Source organism: Equus przewalskii, chromosome 25 (genome assembly GCF_037783145.1).
Source record: "Equus przewalskii isolate Varuska chromosome 25, EquPr2, whole genome shotgun sequence".
Taxonomy (NCBI): Eukaryota; Metazoa; Chordata; class Mammalia; order Perissodactyla; family Equidae; genus Equus; species Equus przewalskii.
Window position 1 is genome coordinate 6430017 of NC_091855.1, and position 17512 is coordinate 6447528.

Sequence of the window (17512 nt, forward strand, 5' to 3'; positions counted from 1 at the left end):
AGAGTTCAGTATAGATGGAGTATGAAATAGGAGACTTGGAGGATTGGGGGTTCTGAAAGGTGAGCCTGGAAATGGGGATGGGGATGGTTGTATTATTGATTTACTTATATATCTCAGATTCTGATTTGAACCAGAGGAAAGTACCTCTGCTTTCTTACAGTTTCTCAGTGGACCAAATGTACCAAAGCACTCAAAATATTTTGCTATGTGGTTGCATTTACAAAAATAACCATTGCTCTTTGCATCCTCTAGAGGTGTCAGTAACTTTAGCAGAAGTTGTCATTTCTCCTTGGGTAGATTATGAGTATATTTTCCTTTGAGTCCAGTTGTTGAGGTGAGATGCCTTCTTGTTATGTACCTCCTCTGGCTACTTTAATTCTGAAATAGGAAAGAGAGAATTACTAAGAGCTCCCTTCCACTTTTCTACCCAATGCATAGATTCCTGCATATGCCAAGAGTTGATGGGCTAAGGGTTTCCTACAGAACATTTCACAGCAACACTACTATTGGAATTGGCATCTCCTCACAGATTCCCTTAGCTCTCTTGCCTTGTGAAACCTGCAAAATATCCAACTGCTTTTCCTGGGTGAGATTTTAGGTGAGAAATCAGGTTTAAGACAACTCTGGTTATTATTTTTGAAGTGTATTGTAGTAAATCTCACCTCTTATAGTACTTATATTGTTTGTGTATTTGGAAGCAGTTTCATAGACTTACTAGAGGAAAGCTTTCATTTCTAATACAGTATATCACTGTGAATTTATAGCTGGTTGAAAATAATATGCAGTGTGGACCCAAGTTTTTCTAAGCCTGAAATGTTACCAATTCCATTTTCCACTCTTTTCTGGTTAATCTGCCTTCCTTCAAATCCAGTGCTTAGTCTTCCATTTATTTGGCCAATGAGTCTAATGTTTTGGGAGAATACACTATAGAGTGCTGTGCCTTCCAGGACATGTAAAATATTTTAAAGGAACTTACTATGAAATTCATTACTGATCGCGAAACTACCATTTATACTATTGAGGATTGTAAATGAAAGTTAAAATCTCTATGGGGAAGGTAATGATGGTGGATACCAGAGGATGGTGGGAAGATTTGTATCTTCATAAATATAATTACTTATTATAGGGTCAGTTTTATTATTATTAAGTACTGAGGACATTCTCAACATTAGTAACCAGCACAGAATTTGAGAAATGAAGATAGCAGGGATGAGACAATTTAGTTGATAAAGCAGAGTTAGTTGAATTCACAGTCAAGGTCAGCTGTGCCAAATGAATTCATTTGGGAACCTACATCAGTAATCTCTTCATTTTTCAATATATTCTGAAGTCACTTGGGTATGAAAGGAGCTATAGGAATCCAAGTTAGTCTTAGGGATTTACCAGGGTACAACTTTTGTTCTTTTACTAGCTATGTGAATTGTTACCCATCTTCTCAGGCTGTCAACGTAATTTCTTTATTACTTGGGCTATTTTAAGCTCTCTTTAATAATGAAATTCTTCCATTATCCCCAGAATCGATGAAAAGTTTCAACACTTTTTATCTCTTTATTTTTAAAACTCGCCTTTTACACTAAGATCATGACTAGGAATAGAAAGTTTCCTGCACGAGCTATTCAGTTCCTGTCTCCAAGAAAGATGCAAAAATTGGGTAGCAAGAACATTTTAATCTGATTGAAAAAAAGAACTGGTTGTAGGGAGTCATAGTTTTAATCTATTGTTTCTTAATTAGAGTGTAAAGGATTGCTCAGTAATTAAGTAGAGGAAGTAAGACTATGTAAAGACTTCAAGGGAATATCTAGAATAGTCTCAAAGTGTTCGGTTGTCTGGAAGCCAAAAATCAGAATCTAATAAGGGAATTGATATTAAAATTGTCTATATCTGTGAGGTTAAAATTTCTTTTCATTTGACACATCTGTAAAGGTCAAAAGAGAAAATTCTGTTTAGCTAAAGGACATGATTAGTTGACAAAGAAGGAAAAAAATATTGAGTACATCTGCCCCTGACTCTGTGGCATTTTTGGATAAATCAACTTGATGAGTTCATAGAAAAATGTTGAGAACACTATGAAAGTATGCAATACATCACAGAGGGAAGTGGGAATGTAGATATGGGTTTAAATGTGATCAGTGCTCAAATTCCTATGTAGTAGATGTGAACTGCTGCCAATATATGACAAAGAATGATCCCAAACCCAGAACTTTATAAACAAATTATTTTGGCCTGGAGAACAACTGGTGGTGTGTGACACAGGGTGATAGTGTAGGTGGTTCTGCTTGCTTATATCTGTTGTACTTTTGGATGGAACATTGCATTACTTCTAAGAGTCAAAGCGTGTTGGCAGTAGATTGTCATCCATGGACAGCATTCATTTCTTTGTACTGGTTGAGGTCCTGTCAGCTTAGCGACAGTAAGTTGGTCAAGACGGCTTCTTAAGTTTCCTTCTTGTCCTCTGATTCGCTAAACGAATTCAGTAAAGCTTAAGGTAAACCACAAAACCGTTTTATTCCTTCTAGTCTTAAATTTATATTTTATCTCACCAAGATCATTCTAAATGTCCTTTTCTACAGGCTGTTAAATTTAGATTTTGACTTCATGTTAGGTACTTTGTTATTAATCAATACATTTATTTCTGGGTGCTTCTTAATTTAGATCCCTGGGACTGATTTGGGGGGGATGCAGAGAAATAAAGGAAAGAAACATGAAAAATTTTTTTTTTTAGATATAAATACTGTGAAACAATCTCTGAACTAATGTTATTGAGAAATTGGTTATGAGTCCCCTTGGCCTTGATGATTTTCATTACTACGAATCCTAAAGAGACTCTGAGTAGCATGTTCCTATTTAGCTTTTGGCTCCAATTTAAAATCTGATTATTTAACTTAATCCTCAGGCTACCATGTGTAAATTACACAAAGTCAACATACTATACTGACTTGCCAACTCTCTCTGTGTCCCCATATACGCCAATATAGGTTTTAAAAGACTGGGAGAATAATTTGATCTCCATAAGTAGTGTGGTTTAGATAAGCTTTCAAGTGTAATTTTGAAAATGTGTTTCAGTAATGGCTAGGACAATCTGGTAGTTTGTATCAATAACTGCACATAGAATATATATTGATGCCCTGGGAATCATCTGAACACAATTTGCTCTCACAAAACATATGTCACATGGCCTGTGGGAAGTAAATATGTGATACGTGGATGGTTTATTTCAGTCCTAAACCGTCCTTGAATATTTTTACACACTGTGCTTGGAACCCTCCCCTCCCCCGTCTTCAATTCCCAGAATTCTGCTGGAATTTCAAACTGTTTCTTGATGCATGTTATAGGAGCTCAGTACCAGCTACATCTTCTAGTTATGATTTTCTGGCTCATGGATGGAGAACTGTATTTACTATTTTTTTTGAAAACCAGATCCCTAAAAAAGTTTCAATTTTTTCTCTCGTGTCCAATTTTAAATGAATCCGCAGGAAACATCCCACAGCTGCTAACTGTTTATTTCAATATACAATGTAATATTTAAGAAATAAACTAAATCAATGGCTGATAGCTCACTTAGAATATATATATATATGGGTTGTTTTCAGGAAAGATGGACTTTTCTTAGATGTAGAAGAAAAAATCCGTAAGTCCTTTGCCATCTTTTAAACAATCAGACAGTTTGAGTTTACTCCGGTAAGGAACACTCATTATGTGAAATGCACTATGAATAGGCACCTTTGCGCCCCCGGGAGCAGACTGGCACACAGGCGTCCTATCTGGCTTTTTCACCCTCAGGATCCCCAGCACCTAGAGCAGCGCCAGGCCCAGAGTAGTGCTCAGTAAATGCATGTGGCCTGGATGAATAGCTAATTACTGCAGGATGATACTTGAGATGCTCAGCAAGTATTTGAGTGCATGCATGCGTGTGTGCATGAATTAATGACTGTTGAATGCCCCAGCAGTTCGGTTTGTACTTTGAATTGTTCTCGAAGTAGTAGTGATAGATTTGGGCTGATCCCTGCACTCTTCCTGCACCCTGTCCGCCGGTTGTCATTCTCTTTACTCATCTTCTTCATTTGGATGTCAGTTACTATGGGATCACCCAAGTGGCTGGGATGAACGGTAGCAGATTGAGAGGATGAGGGGGATAATGTTTAAAAAATATTTTCTGTCCTTAACAGTCTCTCTGCCATATATTACATGGTAAAATAAATAAATAGCTGCAGTTTGGAAGAGACTCATTGTGCTAGATATCCTTTGACCCAATTAAAACTTAAAAGTGTCAGGTGAGCTCTCAGCAAGTCTCTGGAGGGCGTGCTGGGCAGGTGTGGGGGACCTGGGCTGGCAAGAGCAGCGCTGTGTCGTTGGGCGAGGGGGATGTGGGTGGAACTTGGCTTCACAGTTGCCGACAGGGCTTTAGGGTGCCTTTCTTGTCTGTCACTTTACAGCTGGTTCTGTGTCCCAGGAGACAAAGTCCCTCCATTCAATTAGGAAAACACTGCTTAGAAATTCTCTCAATTAAGCCTTGTCAACAGGAGTTGTACTAGATTATAGATGCAAAAACTGGAAATTTGAGTGGCTGGAAGGAATTGGGAGATGATTTTAACATACGTTTAGAACAGAGTTATTTATTTTAGATTCCTGGAAAACTGCTGAGGATGCAGACTAACTAAAAGTTAGTGACTCTAATGAGTTTCTAGTTGAAATAAGTCAAAGAAGCTAAATAAGAAGCCTACAGGTTTGGCAGCGACTTTGTCTAGCAAACTGGATATAGTTTGCATTGCTTACTATTATAGGGTGGAAGGGAAATAGTATGAAACATTTAACCATAGGTACTAAGAAACCAAAAATTATTTTAGTCAGCTTTGCTTGTGGGATTTCTCACTTATTTTTATGTATCGAATGAAAACACATCTAATAGACAGAGAGCATTACTGTGCGGGTGGTGGTGAGTCATACTGTGGTATTTCGTGTACTGACTTAGAATGTTGGCAGGAACCTTACCAGCTGAAAACCTTCATGTTTGTTCTCTGTGTGTACACATCCCTTTGGGATTTAAAGCTCTCTGTTGTTTCCTCACTGGTTAGAAGCAGGTAATAATTGACTGAATGGACCTCTAAATAGACAAAACCAACAAAAATCTTATCTGACTTTCAGATTTCAAACCATCCCTATGAAAATAAAATACCATTCTCAGGGTCATTGTTAAATTTTAAGAGCTGTATTGGCTATTGAGGGTCAGTTCGTGAGTCCTGGATGTAATGGTCATTTCCTGAGGATGGGATGGTTGTTCATAAAATTAACGAGTTATCTCAGCCTCATAGTACATTCTGTCCAGACATGTATGAAAGTGTCAGTTTTTGGCTGCCAAAGTGTCACCCTTCAGTCTTCCACCTGCCTTGTCTGGCTTTTTCCTCTGTGATGTTGTACTTATCACTGTGACATATGACTTAAGGCCAGGTCACTTGTCCCTCCACGGGTTTGACTTATTTCTGGTAGTGTTGAGTTGTGGGGTGGGAGGAGAGGGTTAAATCCAGAGAAGGCACTGCTAATGCTGGGTGTCTGTGAGGCGAGCCTGAGGGTTGCTGCCTGTGGGGCATGTGGGAAACCTTTGCTGGGTGGGGTCTGGATGGGTGAGTTGGGCCTGCTTGCTGTGGGCAGATACCTGAAGTATATAATTTGAAAGAGAAAGGTTAGCCTTGTCTGAGTAATAATGGTTAGAAATTCTGTGTGCTTCGTGCATGGAGTGAGGTGGATGGTTACCTTGTCAAGGACCATTAAAAAGCCAAAAACCAAAACAAAACAATCAAACACACACACACACACACACACACACACACACCCCGAGTTGATTAGCAGGGTGACCCCAGGGACCTGTCTTCATTTCCCCTTCTCATTTTTTAATTCTCCATTCCCCGCTACATTAATTGCATGTCCTACCTCTATGTGAATATATATTAGTATGTATATAAAGAGTTAGCTTAACTAATTAGAAATAGAAATCCTGAATTCCTCTATTAGAGATTTCTTTGTTAGCCAGAAACTTATTTGTTGGCTCACTGAAATCTGTCGATTTGGTAGATTTTCAAAAAATAAATGCTTTCAATGTTGCTGTGGAGGTTTTATAAATAACCCCATATTTCAATTTAGCTCACATCTCTGGAAAAAGCTTTTTCAACTCATTCAAGACCCTTATTGTATATTATTTCAGAATTCCTTCCCTTGCTTTATCTAGCACATCAATCCATTTCCTTAGATTTATTTGTACTGTGCCAGTTTTATGTGGATTTCCTTATAGAGCTAGCTAGCTGCCTGCTTACTCTGGAGTGCAGGGCTGGGGAGATTCTTTGTCCAGAATCTTTTAGAAGTGGGGCTTAATAACATGCTTTGTTAGGGTGAAACCTAGAACTTCAGTTCCCACAGCTGGGCTTCTCTCAGAGGTCCTTTCTTCTTACAAAAATATATAATTTTACCTGTTCTCCAGGGTATTATAAGTATGTAAAATATATATTCTATAAAGATGTAGACAATATAATTAATATCTTCTCCGAGAAAGCCTTAGGTTTTGTTTGTTGGTTTCAGTTTTTGAGAAACCTGAGCTTGGTGCAAATGTTTCTCCTTTATTACTCACTAAATCATTTTCCTTTAATTAAGTTTAAAAACTCTAAGAAAGAATAATATGAAAAAATAATTTAGGGGCCAATGAAAGGAGCTGGCTGGCCATCCAAGTCTAAGATGAACAGCAGGAACTAAATTTGTTCTGTTCATCTTTGCATTAACTGCCAGTCCTCAAAACGGTATCTGATGTAGCCCAGTTGCAAAAAAACGGTGCTTGAGAAGCAGCCAGGATGCTTCCCGGGGTTGGACTAATTACATTTGTTTGTTAATCTTAGTGGAAAACTTGGCGATTAACTCAGAGAGGAGCCAGTACTCTTCTGTGGTGCCGCCACTAGGGAAAAGGAGAAAACAGCACAGAAAAGTTTCCTAAGGACTTAGCGCTGATATGAACCTATCACTTAATTTAACGTTAAGGGACCTGGAGAGAAACATTGCCTCTCTTGGCCTAAATGGAATGTATACTAATAGAATCTAGGTAATTTTCAAGCAATGGATAAGGATATTTCATGGAAGAGATCTTTGGTTTCAAGCATAAGTTGTGCCTGAAATTGTAACATTTCCCAGATAGAGCTGCTTACTCTAAAGGGGTCCGCATTTTTCCTTTCCCTCCCCTTTGTACATTTCTTCCCAACCAGTTTCTCTTCTAAACTGACTCCTTGGTTTATCTAATGTTCAACCAGAAATTTCTTTCCTTACTGTGTACATAAGGCTATATTTTCTCTACTCTGAATGTTTTGTTTTCCTGGGGCTCTAACAACAAGGCTTGATTTTTTTTTTTTTTTTTTAGCAACTTTGAGATATAATTTACGTGCCGTAGAATTCACCCAGTATAAGTGTATAGTTCAGTGAGTTTTAGTGAGTTTATACGGTTGTGCCACCATTGCCACAATCCAGTTTTAGAACATTTCTGTCCCCCTGTCCATTTGCAGCCAGTCCCTGTCCTGCCCTGAGTCCTGGGTGACCACCAATCTACTTTCTGCCTCTACAGATGTTCTTTTCTAAAAAAATCATGTAAATAGATGCTATCTGAGATACAGAAATCCTAATTGCCTTGTTTTCCTTGATTGCCTTTTTCAATATTTCAATTAAGTATCAAAATGAAAAATTTCCTGTGATATTACTTTGAGGTAATGTCAGAGCTTGAAGAAACTATTGTGTCAAGAGGATTTTCAAATTAGTCTGTATTCCATTCTTCTTCCTCCTGCCGTCAGCTGTGCTTCGGTTCACCTCCTTGGCCAGCAGTGTATCTAAATGAGTGCAAGTACTGGAAAGGAGAGACGACACAAGCAGTCCAGCCGTGTTGTAACTGAGAAGGACACCAGGAGTGGGGTCTCTGAGACGGGAGTGTAGATTCAAACAGAAAAGCTAAAACTGAAACTAGACAGCTTCCGTAAGAAAGCATAGAATGCTTTTTTTTGAGGAAGGTAGCCCTGAGCTAACTGCTGCCAATCCTCCTCTTTTTGCTGAGGAAGACTGGCCCAGAGCTAACATCCATGCCCATCTTCCTCTACTTTATATGTGGGATGCCTACCACAGCATGGCTTTTCCCAAGCGGTACCATGTCCGCACCCGGGATCCGAACCAGCGAACCCCGGGCTGCCGAGAAGCAGAATGCGCAAACTTAACCACTGTGCCACCGGGCCGGGCCCTAGAATGCTTTTTTGACCTGCAAGTTGCAAAAATTTCTTGAGAAGACAAAAAGCACTAACTCTAAAAGAAGAAAGATTAATAAATTAGACTTCATCGAAATCAAAACACCTTGTGATCAACATAGACGTATCAACAAAATGAAAAGGCAAGGCACAGGCTAGGAGAAATAGACTCGGTACAGTTGTCCTCGGTGTCCATGAGGGATTGGTTTGGGATACCAAAGTCCTTGGTTGCTCCACTCCCTTAGTCGGCTCTCTGTATCCGTGGATGCAGAGGGTCAACTGTATAAATCTGACAAAGGACATGTTTCCAGAATATGTAAAAAAGTCTTTAACTCAATAAGACGACAGGCAACTCAATAAAAATGGGCAAAAGATTTGAGTAGATACTTCACAAAAGACACATACGAATGGCTAATAAATGTGGAAAAGCATATTCAGCATCAGTTGTCGAGAAAATGCAAATGAAAACTACATTGAGATACCACTTCATGTAAACGAGATGGCTAAAATTAAAATGACAGCACCAAGTGTTGGTGAGAACATGGAGTAATTGGACCCACCATACATTGCTAACGGAAGAGTAAAGTGCTACAGCCCCTTCAGGGTATACCTTTGCCAAACTCAACATTGTGTACTTGGATCTGTACATTCACTCTATGTACATTTAAAGAATGGGTTTTAATCTTTGAAATGAGTTGATCATCACTATATCCTTCAATAATCCCCTGTCTTCTTCCCTCCTTCCCCCCTCCCTCCCTGCTTCTCCAACTTCCTCCACCTTATTTTTTCATTTATTTTTTTGGCAATCCAGCTATGTCAGATATTGCTTTGGGGACATAATTAAATTAATTTGGCAATTAATGCAAGGTGAATAGAAAAATTTAGTTCCTGCACTCTGGGACTCCAGAATGGGAGTCAGACATGCCAATGAGATAACAGTAGCAATGTGCTAAATGCCCTAAGGACAAGGGAGCACAGAGGAGCTGCCCACTCCAGGAAAGTCAGGATAGGCTGCCTGGAGGGAATAGTTGATGCCTTGTAAAAGCTTAGATGAATAGGATTGATCCTTAGACCTGGTGGGAAGGGCTCTCTGAGAAAAGGGAACAGCATGTGCAAAAGTTTCAGAAGTGGGCAGCTTGTGATCAGAAGTGCTAAAAAGTGGCTGCTGGTGGAGGAAGAGGAGGGGAGAGGGACCAAGTTGGCAAAGGCCACATCATGAAGGGCCTCTACCTACCAGCTGAGGAATTTGGACTTTATCTTGGAAGGGAACTGTTGAAGTCTTCTATCATCTTATCTTCCTAACTAGATTTAAGTTCCGTGACATCAGGGTCTGTTATTCATCTCTGTAGTCTTTGTAATATCTGGCTGTGGTCCTGGAATGGGTATGACAGCGAGTGAGTGTTGATTGATCCCTGAGGCTGTGATGGTCTCGAGTCTTGAATGCTTGGTTCAGCCACATTATTAACATGGAATGAGTCAGAGCAGAGGCACTTTTGGAATGGAGGCGTCGGGGTCTTGTTACACTCTGGGCATTGTGCCTAGGCACTCCCAGTTATTATCTAACTTAATCCATGTCACTCTCCTTGCTCAGAATCTGCCGGTGACCTCTGCTTGCTCTTAGGAGAAAGACCAAAATTCATGTTGTCCTTCAAAGCTGCTGCTCACTGGCTGCAGTGCTTTTCACCTATTGAATTCCCATGCAGCTCTCAGCTCTCACTTCACTGCCCCGGGAAGCCTCCGCCCCCCCCCCCCCCCCGCCCTTCCCCACACCAAGGGGGCTCCCAGAGCTCGGCTTCCTGTGTGGCCATCCTCAGTATACAGGTTCACTTGACTTCTCCTGCCCACCAGAGAATATGAGCTCTGTGATGTCTTTCTGTACCCCGCACCTCACATAATGCCTGGCATTTAACAGACATCAAAAACATTTTTTGGTTGCATGAATGAATCCTTGAGAGAACGCGATCAGATATATATTATCATTCTCACTTTCCAGGTGAAGAAATGGAAGTTCAGAGGTTAAGTCACTTGTCCAGGGTTGCATACCCCATGGGAGCCAGGCCTGGGCCTCGTGGGCGGTGAGTGCGGCGGAGGGGTGTGTCCCGCTTTCACCTTTGAACGTGGGCTCTGTAACCAGACAGCCTAGACTCAAGTTCCTCCTCCAGCATTTACTAGCTTTATTACCTTGAGCAAGCTGTTTAATCTGTGATTCAGTTTCCTGGAAAATGGGGTAACATTATCCACTTTATAGGATTGTTGTGAAGATAAACTAAATTAATTCATACAATACATTAGAACAAGCACACAGAAAGTGCTCAATAATTTTTAACTGTCACTATTACCAGTATCCATTTATTCCTCCCATTTTCTTACTGTAATCCGAAATTACATCCAGAGACCCTATAGCAATTTTTTATTTCTTTATTTTGTGGAAATTCTATTCTTGCATGAACCCATCTGCCCTTACGGCCTGCTTCAACTGTGTTCTCTCAATTCAAAATTGGTCATTTCTGTGTCTCAGCAGAAGCAGAAGTTTCCTATCCCTAACAGCAAAATATGTTGATATTCATACCCTTTGCTGTGAATTTCTAGGTTTTAGGATTCACACATTTCTTAACACTTCCGCTCAGTTAGCAAAAACACAGTGTTGTAATGTATTAAAGGATGCAACATTAATAGCCCCGTTCTCTCTCACAAATCACAGACCTTTTCCCCAAACTATTCAGCATGTTATCGAGCTGTTTGAATAACTGAGCTGACCCCTCTCCCCTCTAAAAACCCTGATTGTTGAGAAGTGATTTATGTCACATTATTTTCCCCATTCATCAATAGGTGAAAGCAGGTGTGACTTACAGGAAATTAAAACAGGAAGAAAAATAATTGCTTCACATGTATAATAGTTGCATGCCAAAATTTTAGCATGTTCCCTCATAATAGAATTTTTTGTAAATATCTTTAGTTCCTTCCCTGGTTGTTCATTGTTGAAAGTCTTAACTAGTTTCATGTGATTAGGGTGTAATAGTGTGTGGGTGTATGGGTGTATGTTTTAGTGACTTAACTGTTTACCTTTTTCTTAAAAGAAAATAGCACCTGATTTGTGTTTAAATAATGAGAGAAATGACAACAGTACAGTTGCCTTCCCTGTGCCAGGCATTACTGCATGCTTACTTGATGTCACTAATCTTCACAGCAGCCCTGCAAGAGGAATGATATGCCCATGATTTGAGGTGAGGAAGCAGGGGCTTATGGGATTAAGAACTTCCCTGGGAAGCTAGCATGTATCAGGCCCTGAGTGGCCAGGCCCTGGAGGTGTAGGTGTTAACAAGATAGGGCATAAGGGGATAACCAGAAGTGCACCTGGCAAAGTCAGCTGGGTGATAAATGGAAGACCTCAAAGGCAGAGTGAGGAACTTATAGTTAATTTTGTAGGCAATGTGGAACTAATGAAGCTTTTTGAACTGGGAGCGCAAAACAGCACAGGTGTTCTATTTTTAAGGCAAAGGTTTTAAAGCTTGGTCCCTGGACCAGCAGTATCAGCAACACTTGGAAACTTCCTAGAAATGCAAATTCTTGCACTTTCTCCCACCTGCTCCATCCTAAACGCTGGGTACTCCGTGGTTTAGGGCGTCCTCCTGCTGATTCTGGTGCACACTGAAGTTTGAGAATCATCGCCTTAATGCATTCTGGCCGTGCCGTAGGAAGGGCTGGAAGGGTGAAGAGGAACAGTGTGGAGGCTCTTGCCAGAAGCCAAGGGAGAGGGTGTTCAGGCATAAGTTTGGGTGGTTTCATTGGGAATGAAACAAGAGGAAAATCATGAACTTCTCAAGGAAGAGATAATAGGACTTGCTGACTAAACGGAGGTAGGGGGCTAAGATGCGAAGCCAGTGTCCACGAGGGGCAGAATTGCAGATGAACACTGAAGGTATTCAGACGGGGGCTCGTTTGTGCTCCTCAGGGGTCTAAACCTTATTGTGCCTTAATTCATAGCATCTTTTATATGTCTGTCTTACATCCACCAATCTGCCACCCTCAACTAAATCACTTTCCCTGTAGGGATAAAAGTGTACCAAACACTCAATACCAGTAATAATACTGACCATAGATTGAGGTATTAAATGCCAAGGACTTTTCTCTAAGGACTTTGTATTCGTTATCCCATTGTTGTTAATCACTAGTTATGGATGCTTGTAAGTTGCCTTCCCTTAGTGTCCAATCTAAGTTGTACCAGTGTAAATTAATGTTTCCAGACAGTGATCTGAGAGGGTGAGTCTGGGCTCTGCAGTCAGACAGCTCTGGGCTGAAAACCCAGCCCCATCATTTGCCAGGTGTGTGGTCTTGAGCAAGTTACCCAATCTTACGCCTAAATTTCCCCCAGCTGTATTACAACAGGAGTTATTATTACAGCGAGGATGTAATAACGAGTGGAACTCTTAGGGTTGTTTTGAGAACCAAATGCAAAAATGCATGATGCTTGGCACATCAAGTGCTGAGTAAATCTTAGTGGAGTTCATGGTGATGAAGATGTCTCCCTTGCTCAGAACCTCATTGGTGCCTTTGTCCAGAGAATAAACACCTTAGTCTGGCATTTAAGACTTTCCACAAACTGGTCACTGCCTGCCTCTCAAAGCTTTAACGTGATGATTCGTTGCACAATCCTAGTGCTTCAGCCAAGCTGGTCGGTGTCCCCCACACTCACTGAGTCTGTTACCACATCCCGGCCTTTGGGTCTGTCCCTCGCTCCTCTCATCGCGTCCAGGGCCTTCAGGGCCCAGGCTGATATTCGGTGTTTGTGGAGGTGGCCCCAGCAAAGCCTTGTCTCTAATGCAGTTAATCCTTCCAAACTCAAGAGGCCTGATGGCCTTTACTGCTCAGTGGGCCCTCTGCCGCAGTCCCCGTGCTCAGGATAGCTCTGTCCGTGCTCCGCCCCCTACCTGAAGCTTCATTCGGTGCAGGGCCTGCTTCTCGCCGGGCTGTGCCTTCTGAGTGGTGGTAACATGCACCTTAAGTTCGCTTCTTGCTCTTTCCCCAGTTCGTTGAAATACGTGCTCGTGGTTTTGTCTCTCCCTGATGATGCTGATAACTTCCCCTATGGGAATAACATTTAATCTATGAAATACTAATTATTATTTTTCTTCTCAGGATGAACTTGACCTCACAGACAAACACAGGGAGGCCATGTTTGCGCTTCCAGCTGAGAAAAAATGGCAGATATATTGTAGCAAGAAAAAGGTAAGATATTCATTATGTTTATTGTTAATTGGAAAATTGTCTCTTTTTTTTTTTGTGAGGAAGATTGGCCCTGAGCTAACATCTGTTGCCAATCTTCCTCTTTTTGCTTGAGGAGGATTGTCCCTGAGCTAATATCCGTGCCCATCTTCCTCTGTTTTATATGTGGGATGCCTCCACAGCATGGCTTGATGAGTGGCGTGTAGGTCCACACCTGGGATCTGAACCTGTGAATCTTGGGCCACAGAAACAGAGTGCACGAACTTAACCACTAGGCAACCGGGCCAGCCCCTGGAAAATTATCATTTTTGATTCCCTTTGCCCTCCCATTTCACCAGCAGAAGTCAGGCAGCTCTTTATAACCTACGAACCAGATTGGATGTGTCCCCTTGTGGCCTTGGTGCTATGTGTGGCAAAGTGCTGACCTCTGATGTTGTTTTTCTCAGCACTTCATTGGACGCTCCGCAGCCCTATAGTCCTGTGCAGCTGAGCCCCAAAGTAACGCTGGCCCACATGAAGATCAAAGTTTTTTTTCTGCTCTTAAGAGTTTGTATATAGGTAGGTTAGGATTAGTGTTGTGAGGTCACAGTCCTCTGTGACCACCATCTAACAACTTTCCGTTTCACCATGTCTAAGATGCGGTCCTGTCCTTGTGATCCGAGGTGGTTCTCCAGCCATTTCACATTCCAAACTAAGGATGCAGGATAGGGAAAGAAGGCACGAATGTGCTCCCCCCCTCCACTGTTAGGGACATGTCTGGAAGTTATACACCTGACTTCCCCTCACATCCCACTGTTAGCTACACGGCCACACCTTGCTGCAAGGAATGCAGTCTTTATTCTGCGCGGCCACCCCCACTTAAAAGCTGGGGGTTCTGTTACCTTCGGATAGGAGAGAGTGGACATCAGGAGCAGCAGAAACACCGAGGCTCTGTTCCTAGCACCCGCAGCACTAGGTGTCACCCCGTGGACTGTATCTCCTGCAATACAGTTCACGCTCCATCTTTTAAACCCTGTGGCAAGTTCTTAGACTGTTCCCATCCCATTTTTGGAACCAATCCTGTTCATGGCCATCTTTTGCCACTTTGCTTCTGTTCCATTATGTACTTGAATTCAGACGGGATAAGCGGGAAAGGCAGGGCTGGCACCTAAGAGAAATACCATCTCTCTTCGACAGGCAGTGGACACTCCGATTACTCACTCTTGGCCTCAGAGCACAGGAACAAACTATAGCAATCCAGTATCTATTCAAGACATGGCATCAGTCAGGGAACCCTTTTCTTGGGTGACTAGCATGCATTTGGGGCCCCCACTTGCCCACATGGCTGTCTCTTGGCATGCTGCCTTGTGTCAATGCTGTGGCCCCTCCGTGGAGCATCTCTTCAGTGGTGAGCCTGCATGGGCCCCTCTCCAAACAGACTTTATGCCTCTGGGTATGAGGCGCCATGTCTCACTCATCTTTGTAACTCCAGCATCTGGTACTTTGAAATGAATGTATGATGAGTCAACCACTGAGTTAACGTTAGTGTCATACTGAACTGTCAAAAAATTTAAAGTGCATTTAATTTTCCACCTGAGCAGTTATAATTGATGAAACTATATGTGGAGTTCGGTTCCAGGAGCCTTTGCTGAGAGACGTGTCTAGCTGTAACCTCTGAGTGTGATTTCCAAGCCGATTGCTATCAGATCAGACCAAGTTGGAGTCTTAAGTGTTGCTAACCCAGTAGTACCCAGTAGGAAGTGTCTGAGAATGAATATGTCCTCTTCTCCTCTTTCTCTTTGTACACATCTTAACTGGAAAACCTCTCTTTTGTTGAACTGATTGTCCTGGCTCAGGAAACAGATAAAATACTCTGGGAAAGAATTTTAAAATGAAGCTAAAACGTGTCCAGTTCTGAAAGTGCTGGTATTATATGGTCTTTGAAAACGAGGGAACTTTTCCTGCAGCCGTCTTAAAGACCTGGGCCCCAGAGCTGAGAAAGAAAAGTCCTCAAGTGCCCGTGCACACAGAGGAAATTGTCTATTTTGGCTCATCCAAGTGCACATTTTTTTCTCAAAATTAGGAAACAATGTGAAGTGGGATTGGGAATATGCAGTGGAGGAAAGGAAAGGGCAGGAAAATGGGAGCAGCTTACCGAGGGGAAAGTTTCTTCTTTCCCAGATTTTATTACACCCTTGACAGCAATTGAAAGTTAATCATGGAAACTACTGCCCCTTAGATTAGAAAAGGCAAACCCTGGAGGATAGCAGTGACCTCGGGCTCGCAGCTGCTGCTCGTTTTTCAATTTCCAGGCCTATCAAATCCCCTTGCAAACCTTGTCTCCTGTGCACGTGGTGGGGTTGGCTCTTTGTGGGAGGATGGATACAGATATGGCCACTGGCCTCAGAATCCCATTTCTGGATGGATGGGCCCTTCCTGCTAGTACCTGGCCAGATCGCACAGATCTGTGGCAATGCAGTTCTGCTTCACTCCAGCAGCTGGGATTCCTTATGTGACTTAGCAGTGGCGTGGCTGAGTGGGAAAACCATTTTAGCTCTTTGGAGAATCCCATGGGCTTATCGATCTGCCTCATTTTAAAGTGGATGGTAGCATTGCTTGACTAAAGGTTGTCTGATTAGAGCTTCTCAGACTGTTAAAACCATACTATGCCTTTGGTCTGAAACTGACCTTTTTGGGCACTGTAATGAATTGGGAAATAATACAATAAGTAAGAGAACACAAAAACCTAAACAGGAAAGGAGCATGCTGTTTACTTCTCTTCAGAGAATGTGATCTCCTAAGGAACAGGTTGCCCATTCTCAGAATGGAGCCCGTGGTGGCCATCCTTAATACTAAGAGCAGATTATTTTCCTTGAACCCTATCTTGTGTAGCCTTTTCAAATCAGACTTGTCACCAGCAAGCCAAACCATATGCATTTCTCAGCCCGAGGGAAACCTACACACCCATGGCTCCTTCAGATTTTCCTTTTTTCAAGATTAGAACCCAGGACACTACAGCATTCTCCCACATAGTGAAGCCGCAGCGTAAGGGCCCGCACAGCCCACAGAAGCAGATGCAGGAGTTGGTGACAAGCAGGCTTTCTGTGGAAAAGCGCACAGCAGTCGTGGAGGCAAATGAGACTGGGAACTCAAGACAGAGCCAGGCCTTTCTCAGCCAAGTGGCTCTTTCCATCCAGCGGTGACTTTGAATGCCAGCAGTGGCTGTCTGCTTATCAAGCTCTGCGTTCATTTCTCAAACTTCTCTATCTAAGTCTCTGGTTGAAAACTCATTTCCAGAGCCAAAATGAAAGCAGCAAAAGTGTTTCTGGACTCAAAGAAATGGAAAGAAATTAATTGGAATTTTGCCTAATTGAGTAATCTGAGGGAGAGAAGAGATGGATGTTGTGGCCATGCTGGAAGTCCAGACAAATCTGTAAAAATGATCAGACTGGTTGGTCAGCCATGGTTTCATGTATGCAGCAATCCACTGTCAAATTTTTCGACTTTCATGAAAGGTCCACAGAAAGGTTTTGTTGGTGGGGCTGGGGGTATTTTCAAATAGGAAATGTTTGTGCTTCTTATCTTTAAAGGTAATTCCCTTTTTAGTTCCAATCACAACATACTCTTTTGTTTAAGTGAGGTTTTTCCCAGTCCCCAGCCAGAAACTGCATCTGTTAACAATCTTTTGGATTTTAAACTGAAGCTTTTTAAACAATGAACCATCTGACCACGAAAGGCATCTGGCCATGCTGTATTTGCTTATTGTTAACATGATTTTTAAACCCTGGGAAAAGTAAGGAGCTGGTCTTCAGAGAGGAGAAAATGAAGCGGTGTAAAGGCTGTATTGTGGCGACAGCCATCTTAGCGGCACGGGCAGAAGCCTTCCTCAATTGCAGTTCTTCATCGGAGCAATTGTGCTGGTTGTAGCACTTAACCCGTCCATATAAGTACCCAGAGAATACTGTTTCCTTCTCCCTGAGCTTCAGAGTTCACGCAGTGAGTGAATGGGGCTGACACTGTTGGCTGTAGTGCCGTCAGATGTTGGAGGCAAAGAT

General features: G+C 42.1%; 1 protein-coding gene across 8 annotated transcripts in view; it reads left to right on the plus strand.

The window, feature by feature from the left end:
• The window catches only part of DAAM1 (dishevelled associated activator of morphogenesis 1), a 160620-nt gene that overhangs the window by 70784 nt on the left and 72324 nt on the right, over window positions 1-17512 (plus strand). For all 8 annotated transcript variants that reach the window (XM_008534762.2, XM_008534765.2, XM_070594148.1 and 5 more), the window contains one exon: window positions 13392-13481. In XM_008534762.2, coding sequence (XP_008532984.1) covers window positions 13392-13481 — 90 coding nt within the window. The remainder of the gene's footprint in view (window positions 1-13391; window positions 13482-17512) is intronic.